The sequence below is a fragment of the Salmo trutta genome, unplaced genomic scaffold, assembly GCF_901001165.1.
Source record: "Salmo trutta unplaced genomic scaffold, fSalTru1.1, whole genome shotgun sequence".
NCBI classification, from domain to species: domain Eukaryota; kingdom Metazoa; phylum Chordata; class Actinopteri; order Salmoniformes; family Salmonidae; genus Salmo; species Salmo trutta.
In genome coordinates this window covers 414,593-438,393 of record NW_021823456.1, presented here as the reverse complement: position 1 = coordinate 438,393, position 23,801 = coordinate 414,593, and the positions used below count along the sequence as shown (strand labels likewise).

The 23,801-nt window shown below is 48.5% G+C and overlaps 2 protein-coding genes, 2 long non-coding RNA genes and 1 other non-coding gene across 6 annotated transcripts in view; 1 reads left to right on the top strand and 4 right to left on the bottom strand.

Moving 5' to 3' along the window:
• Positions 1-838: 838 nt before the first annotated feature.
• Positions 839-3,229, bottom strand: LOC115191048 (transmembrane protein 121B-like). The gene has a single exon (XM_029749054.1). The coding sequence runs from the start codon at positions 3,016-3,018 to the stop codon at positions 1,789-1,791; it is 1,230 nt and encodes a 409-aa protein (XP_029604914.1). The 5' UTR covers positions 3,019-3,229; the 3' UTR covers positions 839-1,788.
• A 3,395-nt stretch (positions 3,230-6,624) lies between these two features.
• Positions 6,625-23,801, bottom strand: part of LOC115191046 (probable E3 ubiquitin-protein ligase makorin-1) — a 30,916-nt gene continuing 13,739 nt past the window's right edge. The window contains exons 3-8 of one of the 2 annotated variants that reach the window (XM_029749051.1): positions 22,845-23,074; positions 20,284-20,513; positions 17,843-18,057; positions 12,209-12,319; positions 7,421-7,565; positions 6,625-7,201 (exon numbers count right to left, since the gene is read on the bottom strand). In XM_029749051.1, the coding sequence (XP_029604911.1) occupies positions 6,986-7,201; positions 7,421-7,565; positions 12,209-12,319; positions 17,843-18,057; positions 20,284-20,513; positions 22,845-23,074 (1,147 nt within the window). In that variant the 3' untranslated portion in view covers positions 6,625-6,985. Of the gene's footprint in view, positions 7,202-7,420; positions 7,566-12,208; positions 12,320-17,838; positions 18,058-20,283; positions 20,514-22,844; positions 23,075-23,801 lie in introns of those variants that run through there. The other variant, XM_029749052.1, reaches the window with a different exon arrangement.
• LOC115191055 (uncharacterized) lies at positions 15,248-16,171 on the bottom strand. Its single transcript, XR_003877501.1, has 2 exons — positions 15,579-16,171; positions 15,248-15,471 (listed from the first exon to the last, which is right to left on the bottom strand). It is a non-coding gene; the product is annotated as an uncharacterized LOC115191055 (long non-coding RNA).
• Positions 19,610-20,277, bottom strand: LOC115191057 (uncharacterized). Its single transcript, XR_003877503.1, has 2 exons — positions 20,087-20,277; positions 19,610-20,041 (listed from the first exon to the last, which is right to left on the bottom strand). It is a non-coding gene; the product is annotated as an uncharacterized LOC115191057 (long non-coding RNA).
• On the top strand, positions 21,782-21,857 carry trnag-ucc (transfer RNA glycine (anticodon UCC)). Its single transcript has one exon. It is a non-coding gene; the product is annotated as a tRNA-Gly (tRNA).

Here is a 23,801-nt window from a genome sequence, read left to right as displayed (position 1 = left end):
TACATTTTGGGATGACATGTGTGCGACCGTGATTTATTCTCCAATCTGTCTGTAACCCTTCATTCTCTCAACCCTGTTCTATTGGTTGCACAGTGACCTTCTGTTAGGTAATAGCAGTGGGGGTTTTTGTTCTTTTTATCCAGAGTTTATCCAGCAATAGGATGTGAAACACCTCGCATACCAACGCCACACCCATCTGATTCCACAGCTCCACATTCCTTCATAGCACCTTGGAGCAGATTGTCTCATCATGTTTGTATCCATATTATATCACATTTATATCACACCCACTATTCATTTTTGAAGCTCCGTCCATTTCTTGTGAGAAATTGGCAAGGCTGACACTGGATAAATTCCATCAGTCAAGACTGTCAGTACACATGTTGACAGACAGACAGCCCAGATGATATTGACTGGATGCAAAGAGGTAGTAGGCCTTGTCTTGAGGAGAGAGAGAGACAGAGAGTGAGAGACACAGACAGACAGACAGACAGACAGACAGACAGACAGACAGACAGACAGACAGACAGACAGACAGACAGACAGACAGACAGAGAGTGAGCGAGAGACAGAGAGTGAGAGAGACACAGACAGAGAGACAGAGCGAGAGAGGGAGAGACAGAGAGCGAGAGAGAGACAGACAGAGAGACACAGACAGAGAGAGAGAAAGAGCAAGAGAGGGAGAGATAGAGAGCGAGAGACAGAGACACAGACAGACAGAGTAATAGTATAATAAAGACGTCGCTCTATAGCTGTCTGCTCCGTGTCTCATCATCATGACATATTGTTGTGGTACTTCATAACATACAGTAAAATACACATAGTGATGTCAAATCCTTAAGAAATATCAACTGATTTATATTGATAACATGAAATATTCCCCCCAAAATAGTTTAGGAAATGAGAGGACATGATTAAACATTGGAATCATTACGTATATATCGCAATTCCACAGTAATTAGGCATCTAAATGAGCACAAGGTTTCCATCTATTCATTGATCAGGAAATGCTATCTGGAAGGTTCACAGATTGGGAGACAAGAATTGACCAATGACTTTACATCCACACCATATCCAAGATTCAGTTTCAAAACGACAATCTTTCTTGCACTTTTGTCAAACTCGTTCAAACAAATCAAATCAACAACACGATTCTCACTCTTCTAAAAGTCCCCCCAACAATACAAGCGCAAGTCAATGATTTCAATTCACAAACCCCCACTAATCAACCACCGCTACTACTTCACAACCATACCCCCGACAAGGCATTAGAGGAATCTGTCTGGCCAGTGCCCCGGTTGGCCAGGTCAGCCAGGTTGGCCAGGTCTGCCAGGTCTGCCAGGTCTGCCAGGTCGGCCAGGTAGGCCAGGTCTGCCAGGTCGGCCAGGTCTGCCAGGTCGACCAGGTCTGCCAGGTCTTAAGCAGGTGTAGTTGATGCATAATGATTCTGTAGCACCTGTTGTAATCAAATGTTCTTCTGACATCTGAATAAATGACAAAATCGTCAATAAGGCTGTCGTTGATTGACACCTGTGGGGTGCATCCTCATTGGCACCCTATTCCATATATAGTGCACTCCTTTTGATCAGAACCCTATGAGCACTGGTCAAAAGTAGTGCACTATATAGGGCATAGGATGCCGTTTTAGGGCGTATCCCTGTCCTGGCCCTCAAAATTCTTCCTCCAGCATCAATCACTCATGTGCCTTCCACCCTCCAGGGGGATAAAATAAAATCCAGGCCGTTTTAGGTCTAGGTAGTGACGGCCAGGGAGAGATCCAAGCCGGGCCTATGACTGCGTGGTAACGGCCAGGGTGTTAACATATCCATGGGGACACATATCGTTCTCCGAGACACAGTGAGAGAACTGCGCCGGGTTACTTCCCTCACCGAACCTCCTGACTCCCCGCACTGTGAAGCACTGTTCCATCAGCTCTAGACACTTACAGACCAGGAAGAACATATTCTTCAACATGAACACTGAGACGGGCATCTTGTGAACATACACCTGGAAGCACCGGACCACCAGAAGAGGAGCGTTGACCAGCACACCGACCAGGAACCTAGTCCAGACCCAGCGACACCGCATCTCGGAGGCTGTCAACTCGTATAACCACACCACCGGGACGCCCAGGGCGATGAAATACACCGAGATGACCGTGTATTTTAAATAGACCGTCGGTATTTCGTTCCTCAGAAACAACTCCACCAGGGTAAAGCTGTCTACGAGGTCCAGACAGGTGGTCATGAAGCAGCTCTGGGACCGGTGGCGCGTAGCTCCGTTCTGGTCCTCGGTGATAGAATTGATGAGACAGTAGAGTAACGGGACCGAGAGCAACATGATAATCTTAAATCCAGTTACACCGAATGGAACTTTGAGCGCGATGAGATCTAATATCGAAGTCTCTAGAATGAGGACCATTTTAGGGGTGCAGGCGATCACGTAGATTAACCAGGCCAGGTAGGCGTAGGTAAACTCGCCGAGGTTACAGCCGAATATAGAGCTCTTTTGGTGGAAGCCACACGCCCGCTCTCTCTTGCTCCTGGCGTTCTTCATGAAGAAGATCCCCCAGCCAGAAATCACCACCAGGTCGGTGGCGATCCACGAGCACCAGTACAGATCAGTGAAGATAATGAGGTAGAAATCTAGAATGCCTCCTTGGAATATCAGAATGAGGAAACACAGGATCTTGTAGAGAACGTTTCTCTTGGACCTCTGGCCGAACAAGGGAGCGGTCTGCATGAATTCCTCAGAGGTCATGATATAGGCGTCTGTAATAGCGGAGGATACTCCGGATACCAGCGGCTTGATGGAGCTCTCGTCTGGGTTGATACTCCCCGCGGACGTCTGTGTGTCCCTCCTGGACGAGGCGCTACGTATGAACAGCTGTCCGACGCCGTAGTCCGGGGCGGATGAAACCGGTGAGTCCGGGCAGATCACAGCTGCTTGGGGATGGGGATAGTTGGAGCTGGCCTTGGGATTGTCGGCGGCACCAATTTCTGCTATCATTGTATGCATGTATTTGCGCGTTCGCTTCCCTTTCTCTCCTCTCCTCTTTTTCTTCCCTGGTTCCGTAGTGTTAGATGCTTTTAGCACAGAGTTTCTAAACCCAGAGGCGCAACATCGCGATACTTCCGGGAACAGGCCAGTGTTGAGAAGTCAATGAGAGACGTGAAGAATTCTTCCTTAGTTAACTTTCTCAAAATCTAAAAGGTACAACCTATATTCGAGCCAATGTTTTAAGTAGTTGAACGTGTTGTCACTCCAACTTCGTGAAAGTGACAAACAGACACGTTTTAATTTTCGTAAAAAATGACTGTATATTGAAGAAGTGCCTTCGATTTGCGTGTTTTTGCGCATGCGTCAACTTGCCAACATCGCCATGATATCGCCTACAAGCGTGATCAGGGATTTCTATTGGAGAAGCAGTTTCCACCTGTCTTCACACTGTACTGTCTTTGCTTTAGGTTGGAGAGCGATAGGGGGCGCGGCGTAAACCAAGGCGTGGATTTTCTCTCCCACTGGAATGAAATGCGGTGGATGGAATTATTGCTGTGTGCAGATATGTAGCCACAGTCGTTCTGTTCATTTGAGCTTTCCAGGATTTTTAAAATTGAGAATCCTTTACCGATATTCGGCAACATTGGACATGAATCATACTGTTGATATAACGGTTGATCTATCCCTAGGATTTGTTTAGCAAAATAACTTGGTATTATTGGAGTGTCTGGTAAATGATAGGCAAGGCTATTTATAAAGTGAGTAGCCAGGAATAGAGTAGTTATAACGCCAAGGGCCCTTATGCCATACAGGAAATAGAGGGTCTGCCATGTCTAGAGGTGACAGGAAATAGAGGATCTACCATGTCTAGAGGTGACAGGAAATAGAGGGTCTGCCATGTCTAGAGGTGACAGGAAATAAAGGATCTACCATGTCTAGAGGTGACAGGAAATAGAGGCTAGAGATGTCTAGAGATGTCATACAGGAAATAGAGGGTCCATGTCTTAGATGTCATACAGGAAATAGGGGGTCTGCCATGTCTAGAGGTGACAGGAAATAGAGGCTCCATGTCTAGAGATGTCATACAGGAAATAGTGTCTGTCATGTCTAGAGGTGGCAGGAAATAGAAGCTCCATGTCTAGAGGTGACAGGAAATAGAAGCTCCATGTCTAGAGGTGACAGGAAATAGAAGCTCCATGTCTAGAGGTGTCATACAGGAAATAGAGTGTCTGCCATGTCTAGAGGTGGCAGGAAATAGAGTATCCATGTCTAGAGGTGTCATACAGGAAGTAGAGATTCTGCCATGTCTAGCCCTATAGCTCTGGTGCAAGGCGTCGTTGTGCTCTCACCATCCATCACTATCTATAGTGAGCGAGCAGCCTGGAGACACCCTGGACCAGAGCTAGTCTAGCCCTCTGGTCTGAAGCATTTCTAGCTGAATCTTCCAGAAGAGTTAATGGACTACCAGTGTCTCCATGTATCCAGAACCTCAGTTACCCGGGCTTCATCCCACCCTGTTAAATGGACTACCAGTGTCTCCATGTATCCAGAACCTCAGTTACCTGGGCTTCATCCCACCCTGTTAAATGGACTACCAGTGTCTCCATGTATCCAGAACCTCAGTTATCTGGGCTTCATCCCACCCTGTTAAATGGACTACCAGTGTCTCCATGTATCCAGAACCTCAGTTACCCGGGCTTCATCCCACCCTGTTAAATGGACTACCAGTGTCTCCATGTATCCAGAACCTCAGTTACCCGGGCTTCATCCCACCCTGTTAAATGGACTACCAGCGTCTCCATGTATCCAGAACCTCAGTTACCCGGGCTTCATCCCACCCTGTTAAATGGACTACCAGTGTCTCCATGTATCCAGAACCTCAGTTACCTGGGCTTCATCCCACCCTGTTAAATGGACTACCAGTGTCTCCATGTATCCAGAACCTCAGTTATCTGGGCTTCATCCCACCCTGTTAAATGGACTACCAGTGTCTCCATGTATCCAGAACCTCAGTTACCCGGGCTTCATCCCACCCTGTTAAATGGACTACCAGTGTCTCCATGTATCCAGAACCTCAGTTACCCGGGCTTCATCCCACCCTGTTAAATGGACTACCAGCGTCTCCATGTATCCAGAACCTCAGTTACCCGGGCTTCATCCCACCCTGTTAAATGGACTACCAGCGTCTCCATGTATCCAGAACCTCAGTTACCCGGGCTTCATCCCACCCTGTTCCCTGTAGTGAACTAGGCTACTTTTAACCCAGGTAATAGATAGTTCACTATAGTGAACTAGGGGTGGATTCTGGGACATAAGTCATTCAGAGTGACAGCAGAGAGAAGACAGTAATATGGACCAACGTCCCCCGATGTCACATCAATTCCCCACAGGACACAGACACGTCATTAAATATGCCGAGGTTGACTGGCTGGGACGGCAACAGACCTTCAGATTGAGGACAAAGCACGGCAGAGAACGCTAAAACCTCGAACAACTGGTTTTTCTTAGTAGGGACTTGAGTTAGTGGGGGTAACAAAATAATGCATTCTGGGTGGAATAACAGATCACATAGAACCACCACGTCAGAGCCCCACTTAAAATGTAGAAATGTGAAATTCTAAAACGTGTAGTACAATTCATAATATAATAGAAATATGTCTATAAAATCAGAGCACAACTTAATGACATAGATCAATAATGAATTCCACTCAGTAAAACCCCTGTTAACTTTGATAATAAACTTTAATTTCAAGTCATGATGGATGGTTGTGGACCATAGAGAAACATCATATATATATATATATATAGTGCATTCTAATGGGAGTTCAAAGAGAAGCAGTGACCAGACAGGTCTGTGTTCCAAATGGCACCCTATCTAGACCACTGGTAGTTCACTAGAGCCCTATGGTATAAGGATCAGACCTGGTAGAGTCCACGCCCCGAAGAAATGAGGCTGTTCTGGGGGGGGGGGGGGGGTGCAACAATATTGGGAAGGCATTTGTAATGTTCTGTACACTCAGTGTATAGTCAATATGGTGCCATTAGGAACACAGTGTCATTGAGTGTCACTTTCAGCTTGGTTCTGAGGAAGGACTTGTCATTAGGTACCACAGGTGTTCCTGAATAATACCTGCGATCGGGACCGGGGGGGGGGGGGGGGGGGGGGGGGGGGGAATAAAAGTGGACTTGGGGCCCATTTCAAAAAACAACTTTAGATAGTGTAAGTTGTTCCCTGAAGTTCACCCCCCCTCCTTGACAGAGGGAGTCCCCCCCCTCCTTACAGAGAGGGAGTCATCACCCCCCCTCCTTGACAGAGGGAGTCCCCCCCCTCCTTACAGAGAGGGAGTCATCACCCCCCCTCCTTGACAGAGGGAGTGTCCCCCCCCCTCAGGAGTGGGAGGAGGGAAAGAGTGAATATAGGAAGTCGACAGGACTGCTGTCTCCCTCCACCCAATAACTCAGTGCATGACCAGAGGACTACGATACCCATGACCACCACAGACATGACATCATCACCAGGAAGTGTAGTTGTGGAGAGTTGGTTTGGTGCATCATCCTCAAAAAAAAAAAAAAACAAGTCTTAAAAACATCACCTGGGTAAAAATGTTAAGTCAAACCCACGTCCACAAATAAACACTGTTTATTAGCGATATTTTCAAAAATGTTTGTAATTCTTTTCCTTGTTTTTTTTGTTTTGTTGTTATTTTTACATGAACCTGACACGGATAGATAAATTCACAAGGACAGGACGTTTCTAGAAAATGTTTTACACCCACCTGTTCTCATATACATTTTTTTTTTCCCTCATCTGTTTTGTTTTTCCTTCTTCATGTAGTTGATTTCTGAATGAAAGGCCCAAAGGCACTGCCACAACAGAGGAAAGAAGCTACTGTCCAAACACACAAGACAGTCCATTCTACAGCGCAGTAAAGGTGAAGAGGGTAGTCAAAGGATAGGGGTTTTAACGTTAACGTTAGGAGTAGTGCTATAGGTAAATCTCGTAGATATCGTCCAGCTCTTCGTGAAACAAGTCCCATTCGTCCTCCGAGTCCGTGACGTCGTCGTCGGTTCCCGCGGCGAGGAGCATGAGGAGCATCTCGCTCAGTTCAAAGGTCACCATCTCCTCGTCCTCGTTGTCCAAAGAGTCGCTGCTGTTCTCCCGCTCTTCGAACAGGTCCCACAGGGGCGTCCTCCTCGAGTTCTGGAGGGGAGAACAGGAATATTAAAAACAGGAATTCCTTTCAGGTATTATGAAAGCAGAACAGGAAGCGGTACAATAAGGGCTGAGAACTTCTGGACCGTGAGACAAATTGTCCAAATGCCAGATCATTGTCTGTTAACGTCCGAACCCCATAGGAAAACCGAAAATCGTCTCGATCTATGTCTGACGGAAAGGACATTTGTCCGAGCAGCGCCTCACCCTGTTCCTGCCGTTGGACCCTGTTTGTCTTCTCTGAGGCTGAGGCTCCTCCAGCCGTCCGTCAGGGAAGGCGTGTTTGTAGAAGCAGTTGGAGCCAAACGGGCAGGTGCCACGACCCTGGTCGAAGTAACGACAGGCTTTAGTCCTGAGGAACAGAGACAGACAGGACAGTCATCATAAGACCGTTCTACTTTTCTCTCTGCTAGCGCACGGCAAGCGGTACCGGGGCGCCAAGTCTAGGCCCAAAAGGCTGTTTATTATCTATACATAGTAACTTTATCCCTACCTACATGTACACATTACCTCAACTAACCATTTGACCGGTACCCCCTGTATATAGCCTCATTATTGTTATTGTGTTACTTTTTACTTTAGTTTATTTGGTAAATATTTTCTTAAAACTACATTGTTGGTTAAAGGCTTGTAAGTAATTATTTCACTGTATGTTCTACACCTGTGGTACTCGGCGCATGTGACAAAATTTGATTTGAATTCATCACATGCCATGAAGCAGGCATGACACACATTAACACTAAACCTCAAGACCAAACAAGGACAATACTGTGGAATCTATGGGCCAAACAGTGATTGATACAATACTGTGTAATCTATGGGCCAAACAGTGATTGATACAATACTGTGTAATCTATGGGCCAAACAGTGATTGATACAATACTGTGTAATCTATGGGCCAAACAGTGATTGATACAATACTGTGTAATCTATGGGCCAAACAGTGATTGATACAATACTGTGTAATCTATGGGCCAAACAGTGATTGATACAATACTGTGTAATCTATGGGCCAAACAGTGATTGATACAATACTGTGTAATCTATGGGCCAAACAGTGATTAATACAATACTGTGTAATCTATGGGCCAAACAGTGATTGATACAATACTGTGTAATCTATGGGCCAAACAGTGATTGATACAATACTGTGGAATCTATGGGCCAAACAGTGATTAATACAATACTGTGTAATCTATGGGCCAAACAGTGATTGATACAATACTGTGTAATCTATGGGCCAAACAGTGATTGATACAATACTGTGTAATCTATGGGCCAAACAGTGATTAATACAATACTGTGTAATCTATGGGCCAAACAGTGATTGATACAATACTGTGTAATCTATGGGCCAAACAGTGATTAATACAATACTGTGTAATCTATGGGCCAAACAGTGATTGATACAATACTGTGGAATCTATTGAACCTAAAGAGTGATTTATTCATCCTAAGAGCTTTGTCAATCTTCATGACTTGATACTAGAGCGGATGTTTTAGGAAAGCAGACCTGTACCGTACCTAATGTTATGAAAAACAACATACTATCAAGGTGTTTTCCATTTCTGTTGTACACCGAGTACACAAAACATTAAGAACACCTGCTCCTTCTTCCATGACATATTGATGTCACTTGTTAAATCCAATTCAAAATCAGTGTAGACGAAGGGGAGGAGACAGGTTAAGGAAGGATTTTTAAGCCTTGAGACAATTGAGACATGGATTGTGTATGTGTGCCATTCAGAGGGTGAACGGGTAAAACAAAAGCACCTTTGAACGGGGTATGGTAATAAGCGCCAGGCGCACCGGTTTGTGTCAAGAACTGCAACGCTGCTGGGTTTTTCATGTTCAACAGTTTCCTGTGTATCAAGAATGATCCACCACCCAAAGGACATCCAGCCATCTTCACACAACTGTGGGAAGCATTGGAGTCAACGTGGGCCAGCATCCCTGTGGAACGCTTTCGACACCTTGTAGAGTCCATGCCCCGACTAATTGAGGCTGTTCTGAGGGCAACAGGGGATGCAACTCAATATTAGGAAGGTGTTCCTAATGTTTGGTACCCCCCCCTCCTATCGTCAGTACATAGCTCACCCCCCCTCCTATCCTCAGTACATAGCTCACCCCCCCCCTCCTATCCTCAGTACATAGCTCACCCCCCCCCCCTGCTATCCTCAGTACATAGCTCCCCCCCCCTCCTATCCTCAGTACATAGCTCACCCCCCCTGCTATCCTCAGTACACAGCTCACCCCCCTTGCTATCCTCAGTACATAGCTCACCCCCCCCCCCTGCTATCCTCAGTACACAGCTCACCCCCCCCCTGCTATCCTCAGTACATAGCTCACCCCCCCCTCCCTATCCTCAGTACATAGCTCACCCCCCCTCCTATCCTCAGTACATAGCTCACCCCCCCTCCTATCCTCAGTACATAGCTCACCCCCCCTCCTATCCTCAGTACATAGCTCACCCCCCCCTCCTATCCTCAGTACATAGCTCACCCCCCCCCTCCTATCCTCAGTACATAGCTCACCCCCCCCTCCTATCCTCAGTACATAGCTCACCCCCCCCCCTATCCTCAGTACATAGCTCACCCCCCCCCCCTATCCTCAGTACATAGCTCACCCCCCCCTCTCCTATCCTCAGTACATAGCTCACCCCCCCCTCTCCTATCCTCAGTACATAGCTCACCCCCCCCTCTCCTATCCTCAGTACATAGCTCACCCCCCCCCTCTCCTATCCTCAGTACATAGCTCACCCCCCCCCTCCTATCGTCAGTACATAGCTCACCCCCCCCTCCTATCCTCAGTACATAGCTCACCCCCCCTCCTATCCTCAGTACATAGCTCACCCCCCCTCCTATCCTCAGTACATAGCTCACCCCCCCTCCTATCCTCAGTACATAGCTCACCCCCCCCTCTCCTATCCTCAGTACATAGCTCACCCCCCTCCTACCCTCAGTACATAGCTCACCCCCCCTCCTACCCTCAGTACATAGCTCACCCCCCCCTCCTACCCTCAGTACATAGCTCACCCCACCCCTCCTATCGTCAGTACATAGCTCACCCCCCCCTCCTATCCTCAACACATAGCTCCCCCCCCCTGCTATCGTCAGTACACAGCTCACCCCCCCCCCTATCGTCAGTACACAGCTCACCCCCCCCCTGCTATCCTCAGTACACAGCTCACCCCCCCCTGCTATCCTCAGTACATAGCTCACCCCCCCCGCTATCCTCAGTACATAGCTCACCCCCCCTCCTACCCTCAGTACATAGCTCACCCCCCCCCTACCCTCAGTACATAGCTCACCCCCCCTCCTATCGTCAGTACATAGCTCACCCCCCCTCCTACCCTCAGTACATAGCTCACCCCCCTCCTACCCTCAGTACATAGCTCACCCCCCTCCTACCCTCAGTACATAGCTCACCCCACCCCTCCTATCGTCAGTACATAGCTCACCCCCCCCCTCCTATCGTCAGTACATAGCTCACCCCCCCCTCCTATCCTCAGTACATAGCTCACCCCCCCTCCTACCCTCAGTACATAGCTCACCCCCCCTCCTACCCTCAGTACATAGCTCACCCCCCCCCTCCTACCCTCAGTACATAGCTCACCCCCCCCCTCCTATCGTCAGTACATAGCTCACCCCCCCCTCCTATCGTCAGTACATAGCTCACCCCCCCTCCTATCGTCAGTACATAGCTTACCCCCCTCCTACCCTCAGTACATAGCTCACCCCCCTCCTACCCTCAGTACATAGCTCACCCCCCCCCCTCCTACCCTCAGTACATAGCTCACCCCCCCTCCTATCGTCAGTACATAGCTCACCCCCCCTCCTATCGTCAGTACATAGCTCACCCCCCCTCCTATCCTCAGTACATAACTCACCCCCCCTCCTATCCTCAGTACATAGCTCACCCCCCCTCCTATCCTCAGTACATAGCTCACCCCCCCCTCCTATCCTCAGTACATAGCTCACCCCCCCTCCTCCTATCCTCAGTACATAGCTCACCCCCCCTCCTATCCTCAGTACATAGCTCCCCCCCCCCCTCCTATCCTCAGTACATAGCTCCCCCCCCTGCTATCGTCAGTACACAGCTCACCCCCCCCCCTATCGTCAGTACACAGCTCACCCCCCCCCCTATCGTCAGTACACAGCTCACCCCCCCCCCTCCTATCCTCAGTACATAGCTCCCCCCCCCCTCCTATCCTCAGTACATAGCTCACCCCCCCCTCCTATCCTCAGTACATAGCTCACCCCCCCTCCTATCCTCAGTACATAGCTCACCCCCCCTCTGTTTCCTCAGTACATAGCTCACCCCCCCCCCCTCCTTTCCTCAGTACATAGCTCACCCCCCCCCCCCCTCCTTTCCTCAGTACATAGCTCACCCCCCCCCCTCCTTTCCTCAGTACATAGCTCACCCCCCCCCCCTCCTTTCCTCAGTACATAGCTCACCCCCCCCCCCCCTCCTATCCTCAGTACATAGCTCACCCCCCCCCCTCCTATCCTCAGTACATAGCTCACCCCCCCCCCTCCTATCCTCAGTACATAGCTCACCCCCCCCCCCTCCTATCCTCAGTACATCGCTCACCCCCCCCCCCTCCTATCCTCAGTACATCGCTCACCCCCCCCCCTCCTATCCTCAGTACATAGCTCACCCCCCCCCCTCCTATCCTCAGTACATAGCTCACCCCCCCTCCTATCCTCAGTACATAGCTCACCCCCCCTCCTATCCTCAGTACATAGCTCACCCCCCCCTCCTATCCTCAGTACATAGCTCACCCCCCCTCCTATCCTCAGTACATAGCTCACCCCCCCTCCTATCCTCAGTACATAGCTCACCCCCCCTCCTATCCTCAGTACATAGCTCACCCCCCCTCCTATCCTCAGTACATAGCTCACCCCCCCCTCCTATCCTCAGTACATAGCTCACCCCCCCTCCTATCCTCAGTACATAGCTCACCCCCCCTCCTATCCTCAGTACATAGCTCACCCCATGCCATCCTTGTATTTCTGTATCAGTTTCTGCTTGTCTTCCTTGTCCTCCACCCAGTACTCACTGGGGATGACGAAGTTGGACGTGATCCGACACTCTGGACAGGACCTGGGAAGAGAGAGAGGTTTAGTTGGAATAGGGTTCTATTTCAGACAGTCTACTACTGTCCACTTCACATTCATCACAACATGCTCTGGAGTTCAAAGGGAACAGCTCTGATGAAGCTACCAGAGGAGAGGAAGTCCCGAGGTGATGCGTTCCACCAGAGAGGAAGTCCCGAGGTGATGCGTTCCACCAGAGGAGAGGAAGTCCCGAGGTGATGCGTTCCACCAGAGGAGAGGAAGTCCCGAGGTGATGCGTTCCACCAGAGGAGAGGAAGTCCCGAGGTGATGCGTTCCACCAGAGGAGAGGAAGTCCCGAGGTGATGCGTTCCACCAGAGGAGAGGAAGTCCCGAGGTGATGCGTTCCACCAGAGGAGAGGAAGTCCCGAGGTGATGCGTTCCACCAGAGGAGAGGAAGTCCCGAGGTGATGCGTTCCACCAGAGGAGAGGAAGTCCCGAGGTGATGCGTTCCACCAGAGGAGAGGAAGTCCCGAGGTGATGCGTTCTACCAGAGAGGAAGTCCCGAGGTGATGTGTTCTACCAGAGAGGAAGTCCCGAGGTGATGTGTTCTACCAGAGGAGAGGAAGTCCTGAGGTGATGTGTTCTACCAGAGGAGAGGAAGTCCTGAGGTGATGTGTTCTACCAGAGGAGAGGAAGTCCTGAGGTGATGTGTTCTACCAGAGGAGAGGAAGTCCTGAGGTGATGTGTTCTACCAGAGAGGAAGTCCCGAGGTGATGCGTTCTACCAGAGAGGAAGTCCCGAGGTGATGTGTTCTACCAGAGGAGAGGAAGTCCTGAGGTGATGTGTTCTACCAGAGAGGAAGTCCTGAGGTGATGCGTTCTACCAGAGGAGAGGAAGTCCCGAGGTGATGCGTTCTACCAGAGGAGAGGAAGTCCCGAGGTGATGCGTTCTACCAGAGAGGAAGTCCCGAGGTGATGTGTTCTACCAGAGAGGAAGTCCTGAGGTGATGTGTTCTACCAGAGAGGAAGTCCCGAGGTGATGTGTTCTACCAGAGGAGAGGAAGTCCCGAGGTGATGCGTTCTACCAGAGAGGAAGTCCCGAGGTGATGCGTTCTACCAGAGAGGAAGTCCCGAGGTGATGCGTTCTACCAGAGAGGAAGTCCCGAGGTGATGTGTTCTACCAGAGGAGAGGAAGTCCTGAGGTGATGTGTTCTACCAGAGAGGAAGTCCTGAGGTGATGTGTTCTACCAGAGGAGAGGAAGTCCCGAGGTGATGCGTTCTACCAGAGAGGAAGTCCCGAGGTGATGTGTTCTACCAGAGAGGAAGTCCTGAGGTGATGTGTTCTACCAGAGGAGAGGAAGTCCTGAGGTGATGTGTTCTACCAGAGAGGAAGTCCTGAGGTGATGTGTTCTACCAGAGGGGAAGTCCCGAGGCGATGCGTTCCACCAGAGAGGAAGTCCCGAGGCGATGCGTTCCACCAGAGAGGAAGTCCCGAGGGGATGCGTTCCACCAGAGAGGAAGTCCCGAGGTGATGCGTTCCACCAGAGGAGAGGAAGTCCCGAGGTGATGCGTTCCACCAGAGGAGAGGAAGTCCCGAGGTGATGCGTTCTACCAGAGGAGAGGAAGTCCCGAGGTGATGCGTTCTACCAGAGAGGAAGTCCCGAGGTGATGCGTTCTACCAGAGAGGAAGTCCCGAGGTGATGCGTTCTACCAGAGAGGAAGTCCCGAGGTGATGTGTTCTACCAGAGAGGAAGTCCCGAGGTGAGGTGTTCTACCAAAGAGGAAGTCCCGAGGTGATGCGTTCTACCAGAGAGGAAGTCCCGAGGTGATGCGTTCTACCAGAGAGGAAGTCCCGAGGTGATGCGTTCTACCAGAGAGGAAGTCCCGAGGTGATGCGTTCTACCAGAGAGGAAGTCCCGAGGTGATGTGTTCTACCAGAGAGGAAGTCCCGAGGTGATGTGTTCTACCAGAGAGGAAGTCCCGAGGTGAGGTGTTCTACCAAAGAGGAAGTCCTGAGGTGATGTGTTCTACCAGAGGAGAGGAAGTCCTGAGGTGATGCGTTCTACCAGAGAGGAAGTCCCGAGGTGATGTGTTCTACCAGAGAGGAAGTCCCGAGGTGATGCGTTCTACCAGAGAGGAAGTCCTGAGGTGATGTGTTCTACCAGAGAGGAAGTCCTGAGGTGATGCGTTCTACCAGAGAGGAAGTCCTGAGGTGATGTGTTCTACGAGAGAGGAAGTCCCGAGGTGATGTGTTCTACCAGAGAGGAAGTCCCGAGGTGATGCGTTCTACCAGAGGAAGTCCTGAGGTGATGTGTTCTCTACTTCAAAAGAAACCCACCCAGTGGAGGAGCAGCAACACCACCCCTCCTTCCCTCCCCCCTACTGGCCAGTCCAGCTTCATGTGTCTAGTTCCTTACTAAATCTAAATATCCAGTCCATCCACACTAAATTGGTCACCTCTACAGTGCTAATTTAATGTAAGCGGTCCCCGAAGCTGAAAAACCATAGCTCGTCTGTCCCTGCCACACCAGGGACCATAGCTCGTCTGTCCCTGCCACACCAGGGACCATAGCTCGTCTGTCCCTGCCACACCAGGGACCATAGCTCGTCTGTCCCTGCCACACCAGGGACCATAGCTCGTCTGTCCCTGCCACACCAGGGACCATAGCTCGTCTGTCTCTGTCCCTGGATTCAAAAAGGTTGAGAAACACTGCCTGACTTGAGCTTGCTCTCAAACTACTTGGCGCTCCTCCACATGCAGAAACAACCAAGAGCACCCCCGCCCCTAAACTGTCTGTCTTAACAGACCCCTCACCTGTATCAGAGTCATACGTAAGGCTCTCTCCATTCTGAGGGACTCCCAGCATCCCTCATTTGAAGAATTTGTTGCTTCCCTCAAGGAGCCGGTATCTGCACTCCAAGTTTCAAACTGACAGGTGTAAACTGTCCATGTCAGCTGCTATCATCTTCCTCAATAAGCTGTAGTAGTCTAATCTCCCTCAATAAGCTGTAGTCTCGTCTCCCTCAATAAGCTGTAGTAGTCTCCCTCAATAAGCTGTAGTAGTCTCGTCTCCCTCAATAAGCTGTAGTAGTCTCCCTCAATAAGCTGTAGTCGTCTCGTCTCCCTCAATAAGCTGTAGTAGTCTCCCTCAATAAGCTGTAGTAGTCTCGTCTCCCTCAATAAGCTGTAGTAGTCTCCCTCAATAAGCTGTAGTCGTCTCGTCTCCCTCAATAAGCTGTAGTAGTCTACCTCAATAAGCTGTAGTCGTCTCGTCTACCTCAATAAGCTGTAGTCGTCTCGTCTACCTCAATAAGCTGTAGTAGTCTCCCTCAATAAGCTGTAGTAGTCTCCCTCAATAAGCTGTAGTAGTCTCCCTCAATAAGCTGTAGTAGTCTCCCTCAATAAGCTGTAGTAGTCTCCCTCAATAAGCTGTAGTAGTCTCCCTCAATAAACTGTAGTAGTCTCCCTCAATAAGCTGTAGTAGTCTCCCTCAATAAGCTGTAGTAGTCTCCCTCAATAAGCTGTAGTAGTCTCCCTCAATAAGCTGTAGTAGTCTCCCTCAATAAGCTGTAGTAGTCTCCCTCAATAAGCTGTAGTAGTCTCCCTCAATAAGCTGTAGTAGTCTCCCTCAATAAGCTGTAGTAGTCTCCCTCAATAAGCTGTAGTAGTCTACCTCAATAAGCTGTAGTCGTCTCGTCTACCTCAATAAGCTGTAGTAGTATTGTCTTCATATTGCAGCATACACTGCTTTGGTTTTAGGTCTATATTTATTGTCATGTGTTCATTGTATTTTTTACTACGTGCTGCAAAATGAGTTGTCCCTCGGGTTAATAAAGGCTACTTCCTTACTTGATGATCCTGTCCCTCGGGTTAATAAAGGCTACTTCCTTACTTGATGATCCCGTCCCTCGGGATAATAAACACTACTTCCTTACTTGATGATCCTGTCCCTCGGGATAATAAACACTACTTCCTTACTTGATGATCCTGTCCCTCGGGTTAATAAACACTACTTCCTTACTTGATGATCCTGTCCCTCGGGATAATAAACACTACTTCCTTACTTGATGATCCTGTCCCTCGGGATAATAAACACTACTTCCTTACTTGATGATCCTGTCCCTCGGGTTAATAAACACTACTTCCTTACTTGATGATCCTGTCCCTCGGGTTAATAAACACTACTTCCTTACTTGATGATCCTGTCCCTCGGGATAATAAAGGCTACTTCCTTACTTGATGATCCCGTCCCTCGGGATAATAAAGGCTACTTCCTTACTTGATGATCCTGTCCCTCGGGATAATAAACACTACTTCCTTACTTGATGATCCTGTCCCTCGGGATAATAAACACTACTTCCTTACTTGATGATCCTGTCCCTCGGGATAATAAACACTACTTCCTTACTTGATGATCCTGTCCCTCGGGTTAATAAACACTACTTCCTTACTTGATGATCCTGTCCCTCGGGATAATAAACACTACTTCCTTACTTGATGATCCTGTCCCTCGGGTTAATAAACACTACTTCCTTACTTGATGATCCTGTCCCTCGGGTTAATAAACGCTACTTCCTTACTTGATGATCCTGTCCCTCGGGTTAATAAACACTACTTCCTTACTTGATGATCCTGTCCCTCGGGTTAATAAAGGCTACTTCCTTACTTGATGATCCTGTCCCTCGGGTTAATAAACACTACTTCCTTACTTGATGATCCTGTCCCTCGGGTTAATAAACACTACTTCCTTACTTGATGATCCTGTCCCTCGGGATAATAAACACTACTTCCTTACTTGATGATCCTGTCCCTCGGGTTAATAAACACTACTTCCTTACTTGATGATCCTGTCCCTCGGGATAATAAAGGCTACTTCCTTACTTGATGATCCTGTCCCTCGGGTTAATAAACACTACTTCCTTACTTGATGATCCTGTCCCTCGGGATAATAAACACTACTTCCTTACTTGATGATCCTGTCCCTCGGGTTAATAAACACTACTTCCTTACTTGATGATCCTGTCCCTCGGGATAATAAACACTACTTCCTTACTTGATGATCCTGTCCCTCGGGTTAATAAACACTACTTCCTTACTTGATGATCCTGTCCCTCGGGATAATAAACACTACTTCCTTACTTGATGATCCTGTCCCTCGGGTTAATAAACACTACTTCCTTACTTGATGATCCTGTCCCTCGGGATAATAAACACTACTTCCTTACTTGATGATCCTGTCCCTCGGGATAATAAACACTACTTCCTTACTTGATGATCCTGTCCCTCGGGATAATAAACACTACTTCCTTACTTGATGATCCTGTCCCTCGGGTTAATAAACACTACTTCCTTACTTGATGATCCTGTCCCTCGGGATAATAAACACTACTTCCTTACTTGATGATCCTGTCCCTCGGGATAATAAACGCTACTTCCTTACTTGATGATCCTGTCCCTCGGGATAATAAACGCTACTTCCTTACTTGATGATCCTGTCCCTCGGGATAATAAACACTACTTCCTTACTTGATGATCCTGTCCCTCGGGATAATAAACACTACTTCCTTACTTGATGATCTTGCTCTCGAACGTCTTGGCGCTCCTCCACTTGCGGATGCACTTGAGGCAGTAACAGTGGCAGCAGTTGGACAGGATGCCGAAGCGTCTCTCACTGGGGTTGGGCTTGTCGAACACCACCTCCATACACACGCCACACTGCATGTCCTTACTGCGCTGGATGGCAAACGACAGCTCCATGTCCTTCTCATGGGCCTCGATGCAAGCCTGAAGGGGAACAATAAAGGTATAGCTAACCACTATAATGCATTATGAAGCCTGAAGGGGAACAATAAAGGTATAGCTAACCACTATAATGCATTATGAAGCCTGAAGGGGAATAATAAAGGTATAGCTAACCACTATAATGCATTATGAAGCCTGGGGGGGAAAATTAAAGGTATAGCTAACCACTATAATGCATTATGAAGCCTGGGGGGGAATAATAAAGGTATAGCTAACCACTATAATGCATTATGAAGCCTGAAGAGGAATAATAAAGGTATAGCTAACCACTATAATGCATTATGAAGCCTGGGGGGGAATAATAAAGGTATAGCTAAACACTATAATGCATTATAAAGCCTGAAGAGGAATAATAAAGGTATAGCTAACCACTATAATGCATTATGAAGCCTGAAGGGGAATAATAAAGGTATAGCTAACCACTATAATGCATTATGAAGCCTGGGGGGGAACAATAAAGGTATAGCTAACCACTATAATGCATTATGAAGCCTGAAGGGGAACAATAAAGGTATAGCTAACCACTATAATGCATTATGAAGCCTGAAGGGGAATAATAAAGGTATAGCTAACCACTATAATGCATTATGAAGCCTGGGGGGAATAATAAAGGTATAGCTAACCACTATAATGCATTATGAAGCCTGAAGGGGAATAATAAAGGTATAGCTAACCACTATAATGCATTATGAAGCCTGAAGAGGAACAATAAAGGTATAGCTAACCACTATAATGCATTATGAAGCCTGAAGGGGAACAATAAAGGTATAGCTAACCATTATAATGCATTATGAAGCCTGAAGGGGAAAAATAAAGGTATAGCTAACCACTATAATGCATTATGAAGCCTGGGGGGGAAAATTAAAGGTATAGCTAACCACTATAATGCATTATGAAGCCTGAAGAGGAATAATAAAGGTATAGCTAACCACTATAATGCATTATGAAGCCTGGGGGGGAATAATAAAGGTATAGCTAACCACTATAATGCATTATGAAGCCTGGGGGGGGAATAATAAAGGTATAGCTAACCACTATAATGCATTATGAAGCCTGAAGAGGAATAATAAAGGTATAGCTAACCACTATAATGCATTATGAAGCCTGAAGGGGAATAATAAAGGTATAGCTAACCACTATAATGCATTATGAAGCCTGGGGGGGAATAATAAAGGTATAGCTAACCACTATAATGCATTATGAAGCCTGGGGGGGGAATAATAAAGGTATAGCTAACCACTATAATGCATTATGAAGCCTGAAGGGGAATAATAAAGGTATAGCTAACCACTATAATGCATTATGAAGCCTGAAGGGGAATAATAAAGGTATAGCTAACCACTAATAATGCATTATGAAGCCTGGGGGGAATAATAAAGGTATAGCTAACCACTATAATGCATTATGAAGCCTGAGGGGGAATAATAAAGGTATAGCTAACCACTATAATGCATTATGAAGCCTGGGGGGAAACCAAAACAAGTTAACGGCCCTGTGATGGTTTCTGGGGGTTAACAAAACAATGATGAAGTCATTGGAAATGGTTAAGTGTCTCAATTCTAGAACACTGATACTTTATAGTATATAAATACAGTATCTGACAGTAAAACAAGGCGACCGTAGTATATAAATACAGTATCTGACAGTAAAACAAAGAGACCGTAGTATATAAATACAGTATCTGACAGTAAAACAAGACGACTAAGTGCCACAGAGCCTACTGACGTTAAATCAGACTGCTCCATTGACAACAGCTGAGTTGCATTTGTGAGGTGTTAGGATTAATGTATCTTGGTTTGACCTTGGTGTGTTCTGATTGGTGGGGGTGTGTTGACAGGACCGTTATCTTGGTGTGTTCTGATTGGTGGGGGTGTGTTGACGGGACCGTTACCTTGGTGTGTTGACGGGACCGTTACCTTGGTGTGTTGACGGGACCGTTACCTTGGTGTGTTGACGGGACCGTTACCTTGGTGTGTTCTGATGGAGGGAGATGTGTTGACAGGACCGTTACCTTGGTGTGTTGACGGGACCGTTACCTTGGTGTGTGACAGGACCGTTACCTTGGTGTGTGACAGGACCGTTACCTTGGTGTGTTGACAGGACCGTTACCTTGGTGTGTTGACAGGACCGTTACCTTGGTGTGTGACAGGACCGTTACCTTGGTGTGTTGACGGGACCGTTACCTTGGTGTGTTGACGGGACCGTTACCTTGGTGTGTTCTGATCGCTGGGCGTCGTTGGAGGGATGGAGCACCTGCAGTCCGCACATGTCACACACGTCGCCATGGAGATAGGCACAGTTAAGTCCGTAGCGACACTCCCCCATGGCGGCGTAGGGACACAGAGTCTTCCTCAACTCCTTACTGTCTACCGCTGGGTCTTTCTCTTGCTCCATCAGAGGACCCATCCTCATCCCCGACCCTTCAGACTTCACTGGGTCTAATGGGGGAGGGGGAACGAGATGAGAACGAAAAGGAGAGATAGAGGTGAGAGAGCCAGACACACAAAGATACACCCTTATTAGGCGACATGGAAACATTCATCGACTTGGCTCCAACAAAATGTTGTCATTTATTTACCTCTTGGGTCTGGTGGTCTTATAAACCAACTTGTAAATAAAAGATGCTAAAATGTCCCAAAAGGAAACACACTCCATCAATAAACCATCCTACTGGGAGAGAGGAGGGACAAACTGAAAGTGTCTTATTGAGTCACTGACAATACATCATGTCCATCCTACAGGGAGAGAGGAGGGACAAACTGAAAGTGTCTTATTGAGTCACTGACAATACATCATGTCCATCCTACAGGGAGACAGGAGGGACAGACTGAAAGTGTCTTATTGAGTCACTGACAATACATCACGTCCATCCTACAGGGAGAGAGGAGGGACAAACTGAAAGTGTCTTATTGAGTCACTGACAATACATCATGTCCATCCTACAGGGAGACAGGAGGGACAGACTGAAAGTGTCTTATTGAGTCACTGACAATACATCACGTCCATCCTACAGGGAGACAGGAGGGACAAACTGAAAGATCGCTACATTCAAATCATCCATAAAGGCTTTTCTTTCACACCCTGTCCGGCCACATGGCAGAAGTTGGCAGCGACTGGCACTGTTGGCATATCAGTGGCTCTGGACACACACCCTGTCAACAAGCTAAGGACAACCTGGCAGACTGGCACAAACTCACCCTGTCAACAAGCTAAGGACATCCTGGCAGACTGGCACAAACTCACCCTGTCAACAAGCTAAGGACATCCTGGCAGACTGGCACAAACTCACCCTGTCAACAAGCTAAGGATACATCTGGGTCCCAAATGGCACCCTATTCCCTACACACTGAGTGTACAAAACATTAGGAACACCTGATCTTTCCATAACAGACCGACAAGGTGAATCCAGGTGAAAGCTATGATCCCTTACTGATGTCACTTATTAAATCCACTTCAATCAGTGTAGATGAAGGGGAGGAGACAGGTGGTTAAAGAAGGATTTTTTTTAAGCCTTGAGACAACTGAGACATGGATTGTGTGTGTGCCATTCAGAGGGTGAATGGGCAAGACAAAATAATTATGTGCCTTTGAACGAGGTATGGTAGTAGGCGCCAGGCGCACCAGTTTGCATCAAGAACTGCAACGCTGCTGGGTTTTTCACGCTCAACAGTTTCCCGTGTGTATCAAGAATGATCCTCCACCCAAAGGTCCCGTGTGGCTCAGTTGGTAGAGCATGGTGTTTCCAACGCCAGGGTTGTGGGTTCGATTCCCACGGGGGACCAGTACGGAGAAAAAAAAATGTATGAAATGTATGCATTCACTACTGTAAGTCCCTCTGGATAAGAGCGTCTGCTAAATGACTTAAATGTAAATGTAAATGCAAAGGACATCCAGCCATCTTGACAACTGACTGTGGAAAGCATTGGAGTCAACATGGGCCAGCATCCCTGTGAAACGCTTTCCACACCTTGTAGAACCCAGTAGGGCCCCAGTAGGGCCGCAGTAGGGTGCCTCGTTGGTACCTGGGGTACTCCAGGAACAGGGTCGTCTACCCCTGGTGTGGTGCCTCGTTGGTACCTGGGGTACTCCAGGAACAGGGTTGTCTACCCCTGGTGTGTTGCCTCGTTGGCACCTGGGGTACTCCAGGAACAGGGTTGTCTACCCCTGGTGTGGTGCCTCGTTGGTACCTGGGGCAGTCCAGGAACAGGGTCGTCTACCCCTGGTGTGGTGCCTCGTTGGTACCTGGGGTACTCCAGGAACAGGGTTGTCTACCCCTGGTGTGATACCTGGGGTACTCCAGGAACAGGGTCGTCTACCCCTGGTGTGGTGCCTCGTTGGTACCTGGGGTACTCCAGGAACAGGGTCGTCTACCCCTGGTGTGGTGCCTCGTTGGTACCTGGGGTACTCCAGGACACTAGCTGAACAACTGAGCCCTACATTAGTTTGACAATACACTTTATTGATGAGGAGTTTCAACTGAAAAAGGTTGGTGCTCGCAAACCTCAGACTTCCCCAGAAATCACAGGGAGACAACATGGCTCTGGGGTTGAGAGAAGCTTTAGTCACCTGGGGTCTGAATGAGGAGCAACCAGTGTGATAACAATCCCGACGTGGTAAAGACCACCGTGTTGAATGAGTGGATCAGACAGGCTGCACCTTGCTATCGGTACACGTTACATGTTTTTAAGGCACTTTAACTTACAATTATAATAATCATTGTGTAATTATGTACAAGTAGGCTCAATCACAAGCTTCCTAGACACACTCACCCCTTCCACAATAGTACGGCTGGCCTGGTACAAACTCTGCCGCCATAACCCAGTCCCCTGCCCCTGATCCATGAGGGTTCTCTGGGCCGTCTGCCGACTCACCACCCGCTGATCCACTGGGAACGGGGGCTGGGGCGCTGGCGGTGAGGGACGTAGGAGGGAGAAGGGCGCAGGCGGAGGGCGGCAGCGACGGCTTGGGCCCAGACACATCTTCTTTAGAGTGTTCAAACCTGGAGGGAGAGAGAGGGAGGGAGAAGGGGGGGGGGGGGGTCAGAGAGCAAAAAAACAGGTCACAGGAGGCAGAGAAAGAATCATTTAAACGATTCAATGTTAAGGTTTATCTAGGCTCTCTCTCTAACCACTAGGCTACCTGCCGCTCCTACACCCTAACCACTAGGCTGCCTGCCGCCCCTACACTCTAACCACTAGGCTACCTACCGCCCCTACACTCTAACCACTAGGCTACCTGCCACCTCTACACTCTAACCACTAGGCTACCTGCCTACCCCTACACTCTAACCACTAGGCTACCTACCGCCCCTACACTCTAACCACTAGGCTACCTGCCTGCCGCTCCTACACCCTAACCACTAGGCTACCTGCCGCCCCTACACTCTAACCACTAGGCTACCTGCCGCCCCTACACTCTAACCACTAGGCTACCTGCCTGCCCCTACACTCTAACCACTAGGCTACCTGCCTGCCCCTACACTCTAACCACTAGGCTACCTGCCTGCCCCTACACTCTAACCACTAGGCTACCTGGCTGCCCTATATACCTGTGTGTAGATTACTACTACATTGACATGTTAGTCATTTAGCAGATGCTCTTATCCAGAGCAACTTACAGTAGAGGGATTACATTTTCATGCTTTCCCACCACCCTGTCATACTGGTCCCCCTGTGGGAATCAAACCCACAACCCTGGCGTTGCAAGCGCTATGCTCTACCAACTGA